We start from the raw sequence: 20,934 nt of genomic DNA, 5'->3' as shown, positions 1-20,934 counted from the left end.
ATCGTCTCCATCTTTTACTTCTCCGTTATCTTGGCGTCTCTTCCAGATCAGATGCCCAGAGCTTGTTGAACACGCGTAACAGTGGAGTCTGCTGGCTCAGAGGTAACGAGGGGCTAATACGTCTCACAGACGCATGTCATAACCTGCCAACGTCTCGCGGCTTTCGAATACCACCGATTGTATCCGCTCTCATAATTTAATGCCATCTCAGGTTGTTCCTGAAATGAATGTCTGCCCAATATGTAGTTACATTTGACAACGTTCACTCGAAAATCGGGCTGAAAAAGTAAATGTGAAATATCACAATTGACATCTACTTTGAAAGATGCAGTATTACCGGTATAAACTTTTTTTAGTTACCGTCCTATCAAAAGTATTCTATCCTGAAATTTTACCCTATAATTTCTACTGAAACTGCACAAAAATGGGATGAGGAGTTTGATAAATAAACAATAACTATTTTTTGTAAGCAGTGCAACAGTTTCGTCATATTTATTGGACGAAATGCATTTGATTCAAAAAGGTTCTAGTTTCTATTTCTTCTTTAAAAAATTGTACCAAAGTGCGAAGAACATTTACAACACGGATAAGTTCTTTCCTCGGCGAAATATTTTTCTCTTCAAGTCGTTTTTAGAAATTAAGAAATAGAAAAATGTTGCAGAGAACCAAAGCTACGAATAGAATGTGTTGTGAACTATTTTGGTGTCCAGCTCATACTCGTATCACCGTACAGTCGATATGTTGTCCTGTGTCCGCTTTTCGCGCTAATGTCAGTCGCTTCTGTTTCAGCTCTCTATGCAGATGGACCAGTAACGTTGAAGAACTAGGACCGGTAATTGCTTCAATATTTTCCAAATAGACAATCAATTTCAATAAACTTGCCCCATCACTTTTCCTGTTGGGAATTCGGTTTCCACTTTTCTAGAGCACCGAAATACTCGCCAACCTACTGTTGTGTCTAGGGTTTCGTGACGAATCAAAGTCTTCTATGTAATTACATAATGACACTAGAAACTTTCTAAATAAATACTTCAATGGTTCCAAACACTATTTTAGAATGTCCGTCCAATGTCTTTGTTCTGGAGTTAGCATTCATTGCACCTATCACGCACTGAATCTACACACATGTAGAGATTTATGATTTATGTAGAATATTATACACCTAATATCTCACGAATGTTAACTTCTATAGCTATACTAAGAATTTTATCGACCATTTTTTCAGAAGCGAACCACCACTGTGCGTCCGAATTTGTAGCACTCAGACGACCTCATTAATTTTTACAGTAATAAACAGTCCTTTGAGATGAAGCCGTCTCCTCATGAATTTTCCTCAGCTCATTTCATACATGCCTCACACCTCCTCTCCTAATTTAAAAAAGGTGTTAACTAACAACAATCAGCCTCTTCCATTTTTACGAAAAAACAATATCGCACCGATTACTTACTACATCTGCCAAAATAGAACTGTTCGTTACACTTATTTGGAAGTTTGAACAATATCACTGACAAAAATCTCACTTGATAATAATCACCCCGATAAACAAACTTTTCTGCTGTTTAGTGAGTATTCGTATAATCCATAACTTGACAGGTCAGGTTCTGACCTTTACGAGTTACTTACCTACGAAGGCCAATTTTGAGGTCAGCACGATAGGTGTTAACGTGAAGAGCGCTCAGTTATAGAAGTCATTTACAATACAATCTCTAGCGGCCTGATTTCACAATAGAGTGCTGGTAATGGACAGTCCTGTTTTGAAGCCCACTGCATATTTATGGGAAGCGCTACAACGCAGACTTCGTCCGACCCTAAACACCCACGTGAACACCAAGACTACTGGCACAGTTGTTGGCTTTATGGGCTGCCGTCTGACACTCAATCGCAAGGTTGCCCATTACAATATGGACTGGGTTCTCTCAGTGTAGGACACTAAACTTTAGCTCGCACCACCGTTATGTCTGGATACTTTTGATCACGTGATTTAGGTTAGGTTAGGTTAGGTTAAGTCGGTCGGTCTTTTTATGATTGCACTGCCTAATGTGCGAAAATGTCTGCTTGCCAGACTACCGGAAGATGCCATTCACACCTGAAGCAGTTGCTTGTTTCATAAAACTGGATTACGTTTTTCTTGGTGCGACGAGACTAATTTTGCTTCCAGTAATAAGCTCAATTTTTTAAATAATTGCCATATTCCAGAATGAAAATTTCGCTCTGCAGCGGAGTGTGCGCTGATGTGAAACTTCCTGCAAGATTAAAACTGTGTGCCGGACCGAGACTCTAACACGGGACCCTTATCTTTCGTGGGCAAGTGCTCTACTGACTGAACTACCCAAGCGCGACTCACAACCCGTCATCACAGCTTTACTGCGGCCAGTACGTCGTCTCCTATCTTCCAAACTTCACATATATTCTCCTGTGTAACTTGCAATACTAGCACTCCTGGAAGAAAGAATACTGCGGTGACATGGTTTATCCACAGGCTGGGGATGTTCCCAGCTCGAGTCCCGGTCTGGCACACAGTTTAGTCTGCCAGAAAGTTTCATGTCAGCGCACGTGACAATTTCATTCTGGAAACATTCCCCAGGCTGTGGCTAAGCCATTTCTCTGCATTATCCTTTCTTCCAGGAGTGCTGGTCTTGTAAGTTACGCGGGATACCTTCTGTAAAGTTTGCACGGTAGGAGACGAGGCATGGGCGGAAGTAAAGCTGTGAGAAGGGGTCGTGACTCGTGCTTGGGTAGCTCAGTCACACTGGTCCGGGAAAGGCGAAGGTCCCGAGTTCTCGGTCTGGCACACAGTTTTACTCTACCACGAAGTTTCATCCCTTTATTCCTGTTTCGTGCTAATCTTTCCATCTCTGTAGTATTACGACACCCTACGTCCTCTAAAAAGGGTTTGAATATTCCTATCTTTGATTCCATCTACTATATCCCCTTCCCACACTTGCTGCTTACAATATAAGCTTACTATTTCTGGATGTTGTTTTGCTTTCTGTCAAAGATTGTATGTTGACACGCGTAGTTTTATTTTCTGCATAAAAATGCTCTTTGAAACGCGGCTGAAAGGTTCTACTCAATATATTGTTCTTGGTAGTCGCTACACAAGACTCAAAGATACAAGAGTTTAGGTACTTATTTTTTTCCGCATGAAGTATTATGTCTAACTTCTGTGCTGAAATGTTTCCTGATTTGAAGGAAACTTTTAACTTAATTTTACACAAGGATCTTCCAGTTTTGTCAGATTGTAGGTCGTGGTGTGTCATGTTTTTCTTATTTAATTTAGGTTCTTTCTCCCTTCATTTTAATTTGTTAAATGTACGTATGACTATAGAGTTGTCGTACCCATTTGTTATGGCAGTGTTCTTCAGAGTATCAATTTTTCTAGCCTTGTATTGTGATAGTGGTAGAGAGAAATTATAGAAAATAGACGGTTGTATGGAATGAACTATCTACTTAACTCAAAAATTGTGTGGAGAATTGACCAAGACAACACGAGAATTGTTGGAGAGTTGTGGAAAAGAGAACAATTAAACTTTATAAATTTGGAAGACACGGTAGAAAAAGTTAACGAGTACTACTAGCAAGGTTATAGATGAAGTTCGAAGCAAGTGAGATGCAGATTGGCGGCGATAAAAAGAAAAAAAAACCTCTCTGCAACAGAAAAGTTCCGCAGGTGTCAAATGTTGACAGATAACACTGAAAAAAATTCTGGAATTAAAAACATCATCTTATGGAGTGATTAGCGAATCATGGGAAAACTGGAGACGATAAAAGTAGAAACATCTGAATACAGGGATGCAGATTTTTTTGAAATTATCAAGTGGACAATTTTTAAGAGAAACTAGAGGGAAGAGATGAATACACTCAACAGATTCAGGAGGATGTACGTTGCAGTAAGTACTGGGAGATGAAGAAGCTTGCACAGGATAGAGTAGCATGGAGAGCCGCATCAAACCAATCTCAGGACTGAAGACCACAACAACAACAACAACAACAGAGGGAATAAACTAAAAAAAGTGTTTTTGGAAAGTCTTTACCACAAAAGAAAGAAGTTAATGAAGAACGAATTAACATGTCTAGGAAAAATTGAGCTACAGGGGATAGGCAAAATAACGTGAACAACGGTAGGATGGGATGGTTGTGTTTGACGGTCAACAACGTAGGTAATGCACGCGTCGCACTGGACTGTGCGTGTTCAGTATCGACTAGGCATCATTGCAGGTTGTTTACGAGTAGTATACACTTCGTATTTGCATTCAGAGGCCGAGGTCGGCATGCAATGAAAAACGTAATAGAGATCCAAAGAGGGCAGATTATGGGGGCCCGATTAGTTGGAGCGTCAGTAACCAAAACAGCCAACTTACTGAATGTTTCAAGAGCAACTGTTTCTACAGTCATAACAGTCTGCACAAAACATGGAAAGACATCAACGTGTAAACGTAATAGTGGGCGCAAATCAAAACTAAATGACAGAGATCATCGCACGCTAATACGAATTGTGTCAAAACAACACAAAACTACGGTGGCTAAAGTGACTGCAGAGCTCAATAGCCATCTCCGAGACCCTGTATCTATCGACACTGTCCGCCGAGAACTCCATAAAGCAAATATTCATGGACGAGATGCAATACCGAAACCATTAGTGACGACAACCAACCAAAGAAGCGTAAAACATGGCGTCAGGAGCATAAATCCTGGACGGCTGATCAGTGGGAACACGTCATATGGTCCGACGAGTCAATGTTTTCGTTATTTCCAACATCGGGCCGGGTTTACGTCTGGAGAACGCCAAAAGAAGCCTACAATTCTGATTGCTTGATTCAGACGTTTAAGCATGGAGGTGGAAGTGTGATGATGGGGGCAGCCATATCATGGTATTCTGTTGGTCCTATCATTACTCTCAAAGACAGTGTTAAAGCCAAGTATTATGTGGACATTTTAGGTGATCAGGTGCACACCATAATTCAAATATTGTTCTCCAACAATGATGCCATATTTCAGGACGATAATGCATCCACATACAGAGTCAGGACAGTTCAATCGTTGTATGAGGAGAAGCAACTGAACTGCAGCGTCTCCCTTGGCCAGTACAGTCCCCGGAATTGAACATTTTTGATCACTTTTGGGTGGTATTGGAGCGCAGACTCCGGAGCAGATTTCCGCCTCCCTCGTCACTACAGGAGTTTGAAGAGGTTCTGATTGAAGAGTGGCCTAACATTCCACTGGAGAGTATACAATCATTATAAGCCAATATTCCAAGAAGAATCCCAGCCTTATTATGGCCCCTTATTAATAAACCATTCTCAAGTAAGTACAGGTGTTCACATTAGTTTGCCTATCCCCTGTGTGTTGGACGGTCAGCAGGGGGAAAAAGTATAACGGCATTCACAGATTAAAACAACTGAAACGTACTATTGAGGATGAAGGATGTACTGACTTGAAGATTTACCTGTGTAAAGCACGTGGACACATTTTGTTTGATAACGAGAGAATGTTGTTGTAATTGCCTACGGCCTTGTCCTCCACTTTAGATGATGACTGAGCGAACACAGGGTGTTTTAAGATGTTTTGTGACATCAGGACACCTCGCTAAGATGTTAGGACGAAGGTATTGACGTGTGTAGGACTAGATATCTCTTTCCCATACTGTACAAGCTAACTCTTCCGTGCTTGAATTACACAGCTTCCGATAAATCTATCTGGCATCTGGATTTTCCGGGACTACGTTTATTTGGTTGTTTCACCTTACATCTCATCATATTAAACGATTGAAAATGATAACTGCGATTGATCACCGACCGTCTAGTCAAACGATAGCGGATATTTTCGACTATTTGCTGAAATTACAATCGTTTTAATTATATTAAGTCAGTGGCCAGTATTTTCACCAAGATCTGATCGTCTTCAAATACCACTACATTTGTAACAACGTGTGTGTGTGAATTTTGCAGACACACAGATTCCCGTGAGTGTTTTATTCTCTGTTTTCACATATTGACAGGACGTTTTCTGTAAGTTCCTCTCTCCCTTGTTCGTTGTGTTGTTGGGTCGGTGTTTATAGCGGTGATGTAGAGCGCTCTAAAGCAAAAGTTTCAGTGAACCGATCTATGACGAGCACAGATTATCACAAGACAGAATCAGCTGCAGTATGGCACCAAATAACTTGAATGACTGATGTTAAGGCAAAGCTGTTGTTCTGTCTTCTGAAGACTCATCCACTGGGCCCCAAAGAACGTCTCATTGCTCGTCTGAAACAACCCTAGTAGTTCCAGCGTTAAGTTCTGCTGATGTGTTGGCGGATGTGGCTTATCGTTTATTTTGGAGCTTTATTGGTAGCAGTTGCTGATAAGTACCTTGACGTTTGTGCGATTAACCACTGTGACATTAATCGCGGACTGTGACGCCTACAGCGCAATATTCCCAGTAGACGCTTAGCATCGTGACTGGGTAATTTCTAAACCCGGACAGTATTTGAAACAGAGATAATTGCCATTTAAGAGCCACTATCATGCTGCATTCCAACAATACCCTTCTGCCGTCTCTATTGCACTGTGATATAATTCTATTGAATGCTTCGCTCCTTTCGTGCGTCAGAGACCTATTGCGCTACTCGATCTGTTACTAATCCACAACGTCAGTTGGTGGACCCTCTTTTCTTGACAGCCTAAATTTTTGCGTAATAGTGATGAAACAGTGAAAGCAGCTGAGGATCAAGGCCGGATAGAAATCCTTGGATATCACAGAAGATACTGAACTTAATTGATGAAAGGAGAAAATATAAAAATGCAGCTAATGAAGCAGGCTAAAGGGAATACAAACGTCTAAAATTGATATTGAGAGGAAATGCAAAATGGCTATGCAGGAATGTTTAGAGTACAAATGTGAGGATATAGAAGCATACATCACTAGGGGAAAGATAGATAACGCCTACAGGAAAATTAAAGAATCGTTTGGAGAAAAGAAAAGCAGCCTTGTGACTATCAAGAGCTCAGATGGAAAACGAATACTAAGTGAAGAAGGGAAAGCTGAAAGTTGAAAGGAGTATGAAGAAGGGCTATACAAGAGAAATGTGCTTGAAGGCAATATTATAGAACGCAGAGGAAGATTGGATAGGAGAAATGATACTGCGAGAAGAATTTGATAGAGTATTGAAAGACCTACGTCGAAATAAGACCCCCGGAGTAGACATTTCATCAGAACTACTGATGCCTTGGGAGAGTCAGTCATAACAAAAATATTCCACCTGGTATGCAAGACGTATGAGACAAGAGAAACACCATCAGACTTCAAGAAGGTTGTAATAATTCCATTTCCAAAGAAAGCAAATGCTGACAGGTGTGAATATTACCCAACTGTCAGTTTAATAAGTCATGGTTGCAAAATATTAACACGAATCATTTACATGCGTATGGAAAACTGACAGAAGTCGACCTCAGGGAAGATCAGTTTGGATTACGGAGAAATGAAGGAACACGCGAGGCAATACTGACCCTACGACTTGATGCATGTTTGAAGATAGGTTAAGGAAAGGCAAATATACGCTAAGGATTTTATAGATTTGGAGAAGGTTTTTGAAAATGTCGACTGGAATACGCTCTTCGAAATTCTGAAGATAGCAGTGGCAAAATACAGGGAGCTAAGTATTATGTACAACTTGTACAGAAACTAGACGGCAGTTATAGGACTCGAGGGGCATGAAAGGCAAGCAGTGGTTGGGAAGGGAGTGAGACTGAGTTTTAGCCTGTCTCCGATGTTACTCAATCAGTACAAAGAGCAACGACGTAAATGAAACAAAAAAAAAATTGGAGACGGAATTACAGTAATAAAACGATGTAATAGTGTTAGAGACATCAAAATGCTTGGAAGAGCTGTTGAACCAAATGGACAGTGTCTTGAAAGGAGGATATAAGACGAACATCAACGACAGCTAAAAAAGGGTAATGGAATGTAGTCGACTCAGGCGATGCTGAGGGCATTAGATTAGGAAACGAATCACTAAATGTAGTACATGAGTTTTGATATTTGGGCAGTAAAATAACTGATGACGGTCCACGTAGTGAGGATATAAAATGCAGACTGGCAATGGCAAGAAAAGTGTTTCTGAAGAAGAGAAACTTGTTAACATCGAACATAGATATAAGTGTTAGGAAGTCTTTACTGAAAGTACTCGTATGTGTCTGGAATGTAGCCTTGTAGAAAAGTGAAACATCGACGATAAACATTTCAGACAAGAAGAGAATAGAAGCTTTTGAAATATGGTGCTAAAGATTAGGTGGGTAGATCACTTAATTAACGAGGAGGTGCTGAAGAGAATGAGAGAGAAAAGAAATTTGTGGCATAACCTGATGAGAAGAAGGGATCAGTTGATGGGACACATTCTGAAACATCACGGGATCACCACTTTACTGTTGGAGGGAAATGGGAGAGGGGTGGGATTTAAGTTTTAAAGGGAGACCAGAAGATGAACACAGTAAAAAGGTTCAGAAGGATGTAGGTTGCAGTAGCTACTCGGAGATTAAGAGGCTTGCACAGGATGGAGTAGCGTGGAGGGCAGCATCAAACCAATCTTCGGGCTGAAGACTACAACAACAACCAATTTTTTTGACGTAACGTAACTTCTGGCCACTTCATAAGATTTCTTGAAATCATCTAACCCTCACTATGTCGATTGTTTTACTTAGAGTGACTTTATCAGCTTTCTTCATAAGGTTCAAGTTTTCGTATTTGGTCCCTCTTTCAAAATTATCCCTGGGATTACTAATATATACTGGTAGTCAGGACCACCTCATTTCGCAGTCAAAAAACAGGTTTTGTAGGAATAGCATCCACGAACTAATCTTGCAAAGCCTGAAGCTAATATTAAATTTAGTAACTAATATTGATTAATTAAAACATTTATAGAAACGCATCAGTAAGTTACGTGATACTTTGCCCTGGAAAAACCCAAGTTCAAATTTGTAATCTTTGAGTAAAATATAATCTTTTGTGTAACTTCGTTTTATAGCAGTTTTCCCTTTTGTATCTCCACGTCTAACCGGTTCAATCGATATGTTACAAAAACGATTTGCATGCAGACGGAACCAGCACTATGTGAGTGTCCCTGAATACTATTTTGATTCACTGAATCGTACGGAATATTGATCTTCAGGGTCACTGAAAACTATAAATAATCATTTTATGTATAAGACACTAAGTAGCAATGGCATAGAGCTTGTTTGACACCATAAGAAAGATGTCACAAGTTAAAATATTAACAGAAGCAGCTTCAGCTGAAGGTGGACAATTATAGACAGTTCTGGAAACTGTTGAGCCAGTTAAGCCAGTGATTCCGATAAATACTAGGGTCGTTCAATTGGATTGGATTGGATTGTTTGGGGAAAGAGATCAAACAGCGAGGTCATCGGTATCATCGGATCAGGGAAGGACGAGGAAGGAAGTCGGCCGTGCCCTTTCAAAGGAACCATCCCGGCATTTACCTAGAGTGATTTAGGGAAATCACGGAAAACCTAAATCAGAATGGCCGGACGCGCGATTGAACCGTCGTCCTCCCGAATGCTAGTCCAGTGTGCTAACTACTACGCCACCTCGCTCTGTGGGTCGTTCAATAAAAAATGTCCCAAATTTCTTTTTACATCCTTTGTTATATATAAGAAAACTTTCTTTAAGATGCTTTCAAATTTGATGTTTCCTCTGTACTTATGCGAAGTTTCGAACAATTGTGACATAGCGAACACTCAGAATGACGTCTATGCAACTACGCAAGGCACTCGTTAGGTGCAAAGTGCTGTAATTGAATTCTCAGTTGCAGAAAAAGAAATCGCGGTGAAAATCCATAAACGTTTGAGTACAGAGTATGGTAACGATGCAGTTGCTAGCACAAAGCTTCCTCCAGCTCAACAATGCATGTTCACACAAAAGTCTCAGAAGCCGCGAACACTTCGCGAACTAGGTTGGACATCATTGTCTCGTCCACCCTACAGCTCAGAGCTGGTGCCCTCGGAGTTCCATCTATTTCGGCCATTTCAATGTTTTACGTGGGACACATTATGGAGATGACGAGAGCGTAATTAATGCAGCGAAAACATGGTTATGAGGACAGGACGAGAGCTTTTACTAATAGGGATTACATGCTATGACACCAAACCAGCTCATGGCCATAAAAGGTGATGGAGACTATGTAGAAAAACAGTACATGTAAAAGAAGTATTGATTGATATTGACACCAATTTTTGGAATAAATATGTTCTGAGAAAAAAGTATGGATCAACGTTATCGAACGACTCTAGTACCTTTTTCAAATAGTACGGTGCCAAAACCTGAATATATCATGTGGAAGTGGAGTACGATGCCTTTGTTTTTGTACTGAGCAATTATAAATAAACTATCATTATGCAGTTTTTGTGTATATTATTTATGATGCTAATATCGGCTCAAACATGAAATGAAGCGGTGGACCTGAAATCTTGGATAAACCAACGACTATAGGAGAAGTACGTCGACACAGACCTGCTAAAACGTTTCGGTTTAGTTGCTCTTGCTAAATGAATAACTGTAAACTTTGGGATGCAGAAGTTAATATATTTCTCATATTTTCATTTACTGATGTCTTGGGATTATATTCTGGGGCAACTCCCTACTCAGGCTAAAAGAATTCATTTCACAAAAGAAAATAATTAGAATTAAGTGTGGGTTTGTCACACGTACATCTGCTTTCGTCTCTTTAACCAGCTAGATATACTAACCAAAGCCTTACAACATTTATTCACTTATCAAATATGTTATCAACAATGCATTAGAGCTATTCAAAGTTACAACAGTAGAAGGAAAATTGATCTGTATTACCCATTAATGAATCTAACTTTGATACAAGAAGGGGTAAAATACGCAGCTATGTGACTCTTTGATAATTCATTCCTGGAAATAAAATTTATGACAAATGGCAGAAGTTCTTGCAAATGTAGATTACAGACGGTTCTCTTTAGCAACTGATTCTATACTATAGAAGAATTCTTTGTCAAAATTAATTAGTCATTTTTAAAGAAAAATATGTAAATAGCCAATATGAAACCATATAAATATTTTTCCTATTATATATAGGGGGTGTTCAAAAACGAGTATCGAATATTCTGAGAGTACTTGTAGTACCCATTGAAACAAGAAAAATAAGCCCAATAAACATGGGTCCATAAACGCATACTTTCAGAGATAACCACGCGTTTATAGGAAGGGCCGCGCGTCGCTTGGCTGCGGACATTAGCAAAGTTATTGCACTGGCGGTACGTCAAATGTATCGGCAGGGTATCATGATGTCTTACTCACAGTACTCTATCCACCATTAGGCGGTCTGCAGTCAGTTATGTGGTTCGAGACTTGTTGTAGGCCACGTTAGTTTTCGTAGTGTTTGTGTGCCTTATTGTACAGTACTTTCAACCTTGGGCATGTTATCATTGTGTTTTATCTTCTTCCAGACGCGGATTCATATATCTGTTTACTGTTATTGCGCTGTTTGTACGTTCAGATGGGGTAGTATATTTACATTTTCTCTCTTCCACCACTTGTTAGCAATGGAAGCCAACTACTCGACAAGTGAAATGGCGGATATGACATTCTGCTATGGTTTAGCAAATGGACGTAGCCTGTAAGCCCGTGCCCTCTACGCTGAAGATTGTCGACAGCGCCGAGTGCCCTCTGATAAGCTGTTCGGTAGACTTTTCCAGAGTCTGAGGGACATAGGTATCATCGCTCCTCGGAAGACTGACAGTGGAAGGCCCCTCACCAGTACGCACGCCTGCCCTGGAGGAATGTGTGCTACGTTCAGTGGCGGAGAAACCCCCGGGATTAGTGTGCAGCGATTATCAGCAGAAAGCCCGTCTCTTTAAGGCCACAGGATCATCACGGCAGACAGTGGTTCTGTCAGTGGGTGTCGCAGAAGTGTGCCGCACATCCACAGTTCACATCCAAGATTTTATTAACCGATGAGGCAGAGTTCTCAAGAGATGGTGTTTTGAATTTCCGTAACCAGCGTGTATGGGCAGATGTAAATCCGCGAGCAATTCAGGAAAGAGGGCATCAACACCGATTCTCAATCAATGGGCAGGCGTGCTTGGCGACAGTTAATTAGAGCCATACGTGCTACCACAAAGGTTAACTGAGGCGCATTATTGATGTATTGCCTACCTTGACGGAGGCTGCTCCACTGTAGCAACGAATACAAATGTAGTTCACGCGTGGTGAGACACCAGCACACTTTCGTCACAAGGTGCGCGGGCATCTGATGCAGACATTTCAGGACCTCTAGATTGGTCAGTGTTGGGGGGGGGGGAGGGGAGGAGGGGGGGGAGGGAACACTTTGGACTGCTCCTTCCCCAGACCTCAATCGACTAGACTTTTGGTTATGGGGACTCTTGAAGGAATTGGTCTTCGTCATGCCAATCAAAGATGTACGGACACTACAGGGGCGTGTCTTCAGCGAGTGCAAGCAGATACAGCACCAACTGGGTACACTTCAAATGGGTGCGTCATTCCTTACGCCTTAAGGCCCTGGTAGCTGACTGGTCAGCGCGACGGAATGTCATACCTAACGGCCCGGGTTCGATTCCCGGCTGGGTCGGAGATTTTCTCCGCTCAGGAACTGGGTATTGTGTTGTCCTTATTGTCATCATTTCATCCCCATCGACACACAAGTCACCGAAGTGGCGTCACCTCGAAAGACTTGCACCAGGCGAACGGCCTACCCGCCGGGAGGCCTTGGCCACACGGCATTTCCATTTCCATTCCTTACACCAGAGGGCAGTGGGGTGCATTGTCATGAATGGACGCCACATTGAACATCCAACGTAAACACGTGTTTATCTCAGGAAGTATGCATTTCCAGACACATGTTTATTGGACTTAGTTTTCTTGTTTCGATGAGTACTACCACCCCTCAAAGTTTTCGACACTTCTTTTGAACACCTTGTATATACAGGGTTGATTCAGGAGGAAAGGTACATGCTTTGAGGGGTGATAGTATTAGTGATTCTCAACAAAAAACTTCATATGGACGTATGCCCTATTCCGAATGGTTTCCGAGATAGAACACATTTAATATCACTTTTGTACGTTTTTCTTGAATAACAAACAGCACCCTCCAGCGGAAACGTGTCACAGTACAAAATTAAACTATATTAAATTTCCTACAGAAAAGGTCCTATTCATTTTTGTCTATAGAACTAATGGTGGGTGCGAAGAGTTTGTGCGAACTAATGGTTTGTGTGCTGTAGCTTACATCGTTTTTGTAGGCCAATTTGAGGTTTACAATGTACCACAGTAATGTAGAGCAAATTGAAAAGAACACATTTGTGGTCTATCAAGTCAGGAAACTACCTCAAATTGGCCTACAAAAACTACTTAAGCTATAGTGCGTGCGCGTCGACCGAGTTTTTCAACATCCTCGCTCTCTCTTCGCATAAACCATTAATTCTAGAGAAAAATGAATAGGAACTATTTGTAGGAAATTGAATATAGTTCAATTTTGTACTGGGACATGTTTGCGCTGGAGGATGCGGTTTTCGAGTTATTTAAGAAAAACGTACAAAAGTGATATTGAATGTGTTCTATCTCGGAAACCATTCATTAGGTTATACGTCCATATGAAGTTTTTTGTTCAGAATCACTAATACTATCACCCCTCAAATCATGTACCTCTCTCCTGACTGACCCTGTATATCCTATGTCTGTTTTATTGATAACTTTCACATCTTAACCTTCATCATGAATACGATCGATGGAACAAGTACCTAACTACCCAACAGTAGTTGTGGGCTCGAGAATGTGACGATTATGGCTCATTTTTTACAAACTAAACAACAAAATACATTACCTGATCGAAAGTATCCGGAAACATACATAATGTGCACTTGGCCACTAGATATCACGAGAGGCGAACTCGCCAGTATAAAAGAAAGTGGGGAGCATTGTACTATCAGCAGAGAAGCAGTAACAACAGAATGGTTCGTTCAGGAGAGCTGAGTTGCATCGAACGTGGACGAGTCATTGGATATCACATGAGTAACGAATCCACCAGAGACATTTCAGCCCTTCTAAAGCTGCCCAGGTCGATGTGATTGTGACGTGGAAAAGTGAATGAACATCCACAGCTGAAGGAAGAACAGGCGGACCTGATGTACTGACGGACAGGGACCACCGAGTATTGCGGCGGGTGGCTGTAAAAAAAATCGCGCGAAATCAGCGGAAGGAATCGTTCTTGAGTTCCAAAGTGCTACCAGCAGTCCAACTGGCACAGTGATTGCGCGTAGGGGTTAAAAAGAGGGGTATATGGTCGGAAGCTACTTATAGGCCAAATATTTCTGTAATCAATGCTAAGAGAAGCTTGAGATGACTGGAAGAGCGGTGCCACTGGACAGTGGATAACAGGAAAGAGTGTTTTTGGGTAATGAATCACATTGCACTCCGTGGCGAACCGATGGAAGGGTTTGGGTTTGCGAATACCTGGAGAATGTTACTTTTCATCAGGTGTAGCGTAGCGTAGAGGTGGTAGTGTTGCGATGTAGGCGTGTTTTCCGTGGTTAGGGTATGGTCCCCTTGTTCGGCATTAGAAAACGATAAATGTGGAATGGTATGAACACATTTTACAGCATTACATAACGCGTACAGTAGCGGAACGGATTGGAGACGATGGTTGTATATGTCATTATGACAATGCCCTCTGTCATAAAGTAGGAGTGTGAGGCAATGGTTTGTGGACAGTAACATTTCTGAATGGACTGCCCTGCCCAGAGTTCCGACCTGAGCACAATGGACCACTTTTGGGGTGATAATGTCGACTTCGCTCCACACCCAAGAGCCAAACAGCACCATCTACTCTGGTTTTGGCATGAGGAATAGTGTTTTGTCATTTTTTCACAGACATTCAGACACCACAGTGAAAACTATTATAAAGGTGAAGGGTGGACACTCCCCACATTAATGTCCACTAATAGGTGTCCGGATACTTTGGATCAGATAATGTATATCTAGTGGATCTTAGCCTACAAACCACTAAACAAGATAGACAGCGTTGGCTTGATGAGTACAGTTGACGGTGCCACTTCTTGAACCCCGCCATACATGACTCTCGCGAAGTGAACCTCGGACACTGTGGTACACAGCAGTTGACTGTGGGACTTACCAGCACCTCTCGCCCAGAGACAGCAGCTGCTCGCCGCCCTGGCGACCCACGGGGGACCAGCAGGCGCCGCTCTCCGGGTTGAAGAACAGCCTCACGTAGTTGGCCTCCCCCGACCACTGCTTGAAGCGGATGCACGTGTTGCGGTGGTAGTGCTCCATGGCCTTCATCAGGATTTCGCACTGTGCAGACTCTGGGCAACCTAGTGATCAAAGAGACACATTGTCCAACTGTAAATCTCCAAAGTAGGTTCCACAAGATATTTCATAACTAGGTGTTGAAATTCTGGGTTCGGTTCTGGGATGAGGGTCACAGTGTTTCACCTTCTGCTCTTCCCTCCCCGCCCGCCCCCCCCCCCCCCCCCCCCCTCCTCAAATGTAACTTGTCATCCCACATTTAACGTGCCACAGGTATCAAGGATTTTCCTAGCACATAAAACGTTTTAATTTAACTATAATAATTTTTATCGGTGGTTGACATAGTGCTGACGATGTGGTCTCACGTGGTACGGAGGCAATCTTCACTATACACGGGAATAATGTGCCAGGAGAAAATGGCTCTGAGCACTATGGGACTTAACATCTGAGGTCATCAGTCCCCTAGAACTTAGAACTACTTAAACGTATCCAACCTAAGGACATCATACACGTCCATTCCCGAGGCAGGATTCGAACCTGCGACCGTAGTGGTCGCGCGGTTCCGGACTGAAGCGCCTAGAACCGCTCGGCCACTCCGGCCGGCGTCAGGAGAAGAACACAAGACACAAGACTATTACCTGATCCGGACTTTGGACCGCGACTGGCTAAGTTAGACGTAAATACCTGGTGGTTATAATTAAACGTTCTCTATTTAACACATTATAACACCGAAACTAATTACCATATGAGTACCAAACTTGGTAGCATCAAAGTCCAGAGAATAGGGTGTATGACTTCCATGTGTCACAGCGCCACCGTCCAGTTCAAACTATGGCCACCAGGTGCCGTGATCAGTCATCGTGATCCATAATCTGACACACCTGAGCAGTCGCAGTGCATTTTTTGACTTGTCAACATAAGATTGGGCAAAAGGGGCAGGGCATTATTGGTGAAGCTCTATTACCAAGACAACGGTAACGCTGCAACTGCACTTCGAGAATATCGCCGGCTGAAAGGCTTACGGAAGGGTCCTCTTCCTCCACCTGCTGTGCGGAGCATGATGGAGAAGTTCGAATCAACTGGAGAACTGGGCGTCACTCCAGGAAGAAGTCGACGACCGTTTCAGTTGCACCACAGGTGGTAGATGAAATCCCTGTTGCTATGGCAGACAACGCTGCTCGCAATTCCCGATTGTCAGGCAGTAAGCGTGGTGTGTCACGACAGTTGAACATCCCGTGGTCCACTGTACGGATGGTGCTTCGAACTATTCTCAAATGGTATCCGTACAAGATCCATATCGTATAGCAGCTTGCCCCACGGGACGAACAACGACGTGTTGACTTCGGTCTCCACTTTCTCGTAAGGATTGAAGTTGATGAGGCTATCCCTGGACCATCCTGTGGACAGATGAAGCTCATTTTTCTCTGACGGGGGAGGTGAACACACAGAATTGCCAAGTGTGGGGATCTTCACCTCCAGTCACTGTGCATGAAGTTCCTTTGTATCCTGAACGTGTCACTGTATGGTGTGGCTTCACGGCCTCGTTCATCATTGGCCCTTTCTTTTTTGAACAGGTTGCCGCTCCAGGACCAAAGACGTGCAGTGTGACTTGACAGTGTTACTCCGATGTGCTTCGCCAGCGTGTCATACCCTCCCTACAGGAGAGAGACGTATTGAGCTCAACGGTTTTCATGCAAGATGGGACCCCACCGCATATCGCTCACGAAGTTCATCTGCTTCTCGGAAACGCATTTGAAGACGATCGAATTATTAGCCGATCGTTTCCAAATGCTTGCCCGGCACCATCACCTGATCTCACTCCCTGTGATTTCTGGTTGTGGGGCCAGCTGAAGGACAGGGTTTACCAGGGCAATATTCAGGCATGTGCTGATCTATAGCGCAAGGTATCAAGAGAGGCAGCCAACTATCTACGGACATGCTTCGTTCTGCTGTGCAGGGTGCAATCCTGCGCTTTCAAGCTCTGGCCGCCTTACTGAGCCCCTTTTGTAACAGTAATGGTAACCATTTGCAATGCTATCATGTACCGTAGCAACATATTAAAAGTGTTTCAATTTAATTGATTAATGCCACCAATTTTGGTCCTCGTGCGGTACTTAGTTTTAGTGTTATAACGTGTTAAATAGGGAAAATTTAATTATAACCACCCGGTATGCTGCCGGAAAAAGTTGCAACACCTTCAACGACAAGGTCAGTTTATCGGCAACTGCGATGACAATAGTGCGTCATTGTAGGAGAAAATGGTAACAAATTCAGGGCAAATGAAACATGCATCTCACAATAAAAAGAGCCAGAACGGTGGCGTCAATACACAGTGTATCCCCCTCTGGCGGCAGTACAGGCGTGTATTCTCGCACGCAAAACGATCAGAAAGTGGCGAATGCCTTTCTGTGATAGACTGTCCCAAGTACATCGGCCTTTTGTTGTAATTCGGCTATGGCTTGTGCAGGTCCAGGAGAACGAGTGAGTTCCCACTTCATGTACCATACGTATTCAGTTGGCGAGAGATCTGGTGATCTTGCTGAGCAGGGCAGTTGTTGCGAACGACGAAAACCACATTGAGCCTCAGCAGCTGTATGTGGACGCGCATTATCCTGCTGAAATACCACGTCACCTTTCTGTCGAAAAAAAAAAAAGGTAGTAACATGGGGATAACAGTTTGTGGAATGCAGCAGGCACTGGCTACTTTACCCTGCAGAAACGCCAGATGTGATCGCGAATACTAACTGATGGTCTCATAAACAATGAAGCCTGGGATGGAAGCTGTGTGTCGTGAAACTGCGGAATACGTAGCTCATCAGGTCTACGCCATACACGTGTATGTCCATCATTCCAATGCAGACGTCCATCACTCCTATACAGACAGAACCTACTCTTATCACTGAAGACATCTGAGCGCCGTTGCACTCTTCAGTCATCTGCTTCACGACATCATAGTAGCCATGCTTGGCAGTGTCTTGGTGTCAGTGATAGCCTGGCCAGAGGTAGAGTCCATGCAGGATACGGTGGCATATGTGCAGTGACCTGTTTTCGCCCAAAGCACTGGGGAAGTTCATGTGTTTGCCACCTTTCGACAGGTCGGCGATGACAGACGGAGGCGCACGCCCTGCAGTCTTCAATTTAACGGAAACTATTCTTTAAAAAAAATAATCATTTTTGCATTACTAAGAGCTCTGTATGTCACGTTCGTGATGACGCGACCATCATTTCGTTAATGTTCATAGTTATTGTGATATTTACATGTAAATGAGACACTGCGAGAAATTCTAAAAGGGTTGCAATGAAAAACATGGGTCGCTATGATTTTTCTTTATACTTGGGTGGAGGTCTCTATCTGCCAACAACCTCAAGAAGACTGATCTGGTATAGTACACTCATTTGCGATCGCGCCATGCCAGCTATAAAACAGAATGAAATATCCAAAACATTCCTCGTATTTCACATACAATTTGAGATATCGCAAAGAGATTTTGGTAAATGATAGCACACAAAGAGGAGAGTATTTTGCCATAGTTTTATTGTGCAAAACTTCATGATCTACCATGTTGTTCCACAAATTACAGAATTTTTAATGATTATAAAAAATCCGCCTCGATTGCAAATAGAAACCGGCTGTTGGCCTAGGTTTCGGCGTGGATAACCAAGCCTTCTTCGGAACACACTAAACTACAAACTGCCTAAAGAGGCATGGTCCAATCTTTAGGCAGTTTGTAGTTTAGTGTGTTCCGAAGAAGGCGTGGTTATCCGCACCGAAACCTAGGTCAACAGTCGGTTTCTATTTGCAATCGAGGCGGATTCTTTATAATCATTAAATTATTCACGATTGCTGATGCACTGCAATGTTAAAAGTTCTTACAGACTTTTTAAATGAAAGAATTTAATTTTAAGGGACATCGATAGATGATGTAAAGAGAAATGCTATGAATTTGGGAGCAACATAACTGAAGACATTACACATTTATTTTGTACCTAGAATGTGCTTTTTCATAATCTACTGACTTTTTCTCAGTTACTCACTTAATAAACTTAATAAACCACTGTTTCAGATTTCTTTCACAAAAGTGTCTGCACAACATGGTAGTGAGGTGACATTTTGTAAACTCCGCTGTGTTTTGTCAAAAGAAGCAAATTTTAACACGGCAACAAGAGAAATGTATAGGTTTTACTCAAAATTCGCATTTCATGGCACATATCTGAAAGTTACAAATGCTTAACAAGTCAAGCAAAAATAAATCGCTCCCTCTTTTCAGTGTAATTCTTTTCAGATACTAACCAAAGCAGAGGTGACAAATCTTTTTGAATGTTCACCATGCAAGTGTCGGCTTGGGGGGATTCCACTTAATATTAAAAAAAAAAAGTGAGCTTCGGTATAGAACAGTGCTTCCCCTCCAGCGCTCGGCCTCTCTCCAACAGCACCTGCCCGTAACCCCTACCACTACCGCTCTCCCCACGCATGCTCTACCGACTGAGCATTTACCGGCTATGGTATCTTGCGCGGACTCTACATGTGATCTTAATCCTGCTGGAAGCAGACAATTCCCCATAGTCCCTGATGCTAGAGCAGATGGAACACGTGCCCTGGATGATGTTCGGCCGACCACCCCGTTCGCACAATGTGTCGACCTTGACGTGCGTCTGTACTAAGCTTATGTACAGAACACGGTCTACAGGTGTGGGAATGTTCCACAGAACACTGTTGGAAGCAGTTACACGCCTTCGATATGCTGTGCCCAACAGATACAGCAATCCGTCGATACGTCCATCCAGCTTCCTGCAAGTCCGTAGTGCGACCACATTCAAATGGCTGAAGCTGTTAAATAGGATTGCTTACTCTGCGATGGGGCATGGGTATATCCTAGAATGAATGTTACAAACACTGTTCACCTCTAAACTCATCACAGTACTGCCTGAAGAGGCTAAACACAGAGCGCGAAGACAGGCCTCCTGAGCTCCATCTGATCGCATGACTGTGAACAAATGAATCACTAACACTAAAACCCCGAATTTGTACATGTAACACTCTGGTGGCACTGAAAACAGTGCTCGAGGGTGTTGCCTTTTTCCCAGCAGTATATTTCCCTAATTGTTTAGTTTTAACTTATAAATTATTGCATGTTATTACCTTCACATGAAATATAAACTAACTTTATGTAACAAAGGCGAATACATGTTACTACGCCGCGCGGGGTAGCCGCACAGTCTGAGGCGTCTTGTCGCGGTCCGTGCTGCTCCACCCGCGGGAGGTTCGAGTCCTCCCTTCGGCATGGGTGTCTGCGTTTTGTCCTTAGCGTAAGTTAGTTTAAGTTAGATTAAGTAGTGAGTAGGCTTAGGGACCGATGACCTCAGCAGTGTGGTCCCACAAAGACCTTACCACAAATTTCCAAATTTTCCATGTTACTACGTTTTATGATTCTACGTTGATAATAATTAATGGCTTATTAAATTTGTTTCCTACAGTAGTGAGGCCACTGTTTCAATGGACCGCCATACGACGGGCGCCTATCGAGGGCATGTAGTCGTTGGTCCGTCAGAACACTTTATTCTGCATAAAGGGTTAAATTTCGGTGCAAGAACCACTACATACGAGGTGCTTTATTAAAACTAGGTCCGCAGTA

General features: G+C 42.7%; 1 protein-coding gene across 1 annotated transcript in view; it reads right to left on the bottom strand.

Moving 5' to 3' along the window:
* Positions 1–20,934, bottom strand: part of LOC126417092 (meprin A subunit beta-like) — a 70,682-nt gene that overhangs the window by 23,371 nt on the left and 26,377 nt on the right. Inside the window, exon 3 of the mRNA XM_050084987.1 lies at positions 15,168–15,366. Coding sequence (XP_049940944.1) covers positions 15,168–15,366 — 199 coding nt within the window. The remainder of the gene's footprint in view (positions 1–15,167; positions 15,367–20,934) is intronic.

Source organism: Schistocerca serialis, chromosome 8 (assembly GCF_023864345.2).
Source record: "Schistocerca serialis cubense isolate TAMUIC-IGC-003099 chromosome 8, iqSchSeri2.2, whole genome shotgun sequence".
NCBI classification, from domain to species: domain Eukaryota; kingdom Metazoa; phylum Arthropoda; class Insecta; order Orthoptera; family Acrididae; genus Schistocerca; species Schistocerca serialis.
Note: the sequence above shows the minus strand (reverse complement) of the source record. Positions and strands in the feature narration are given on the sequence as shown.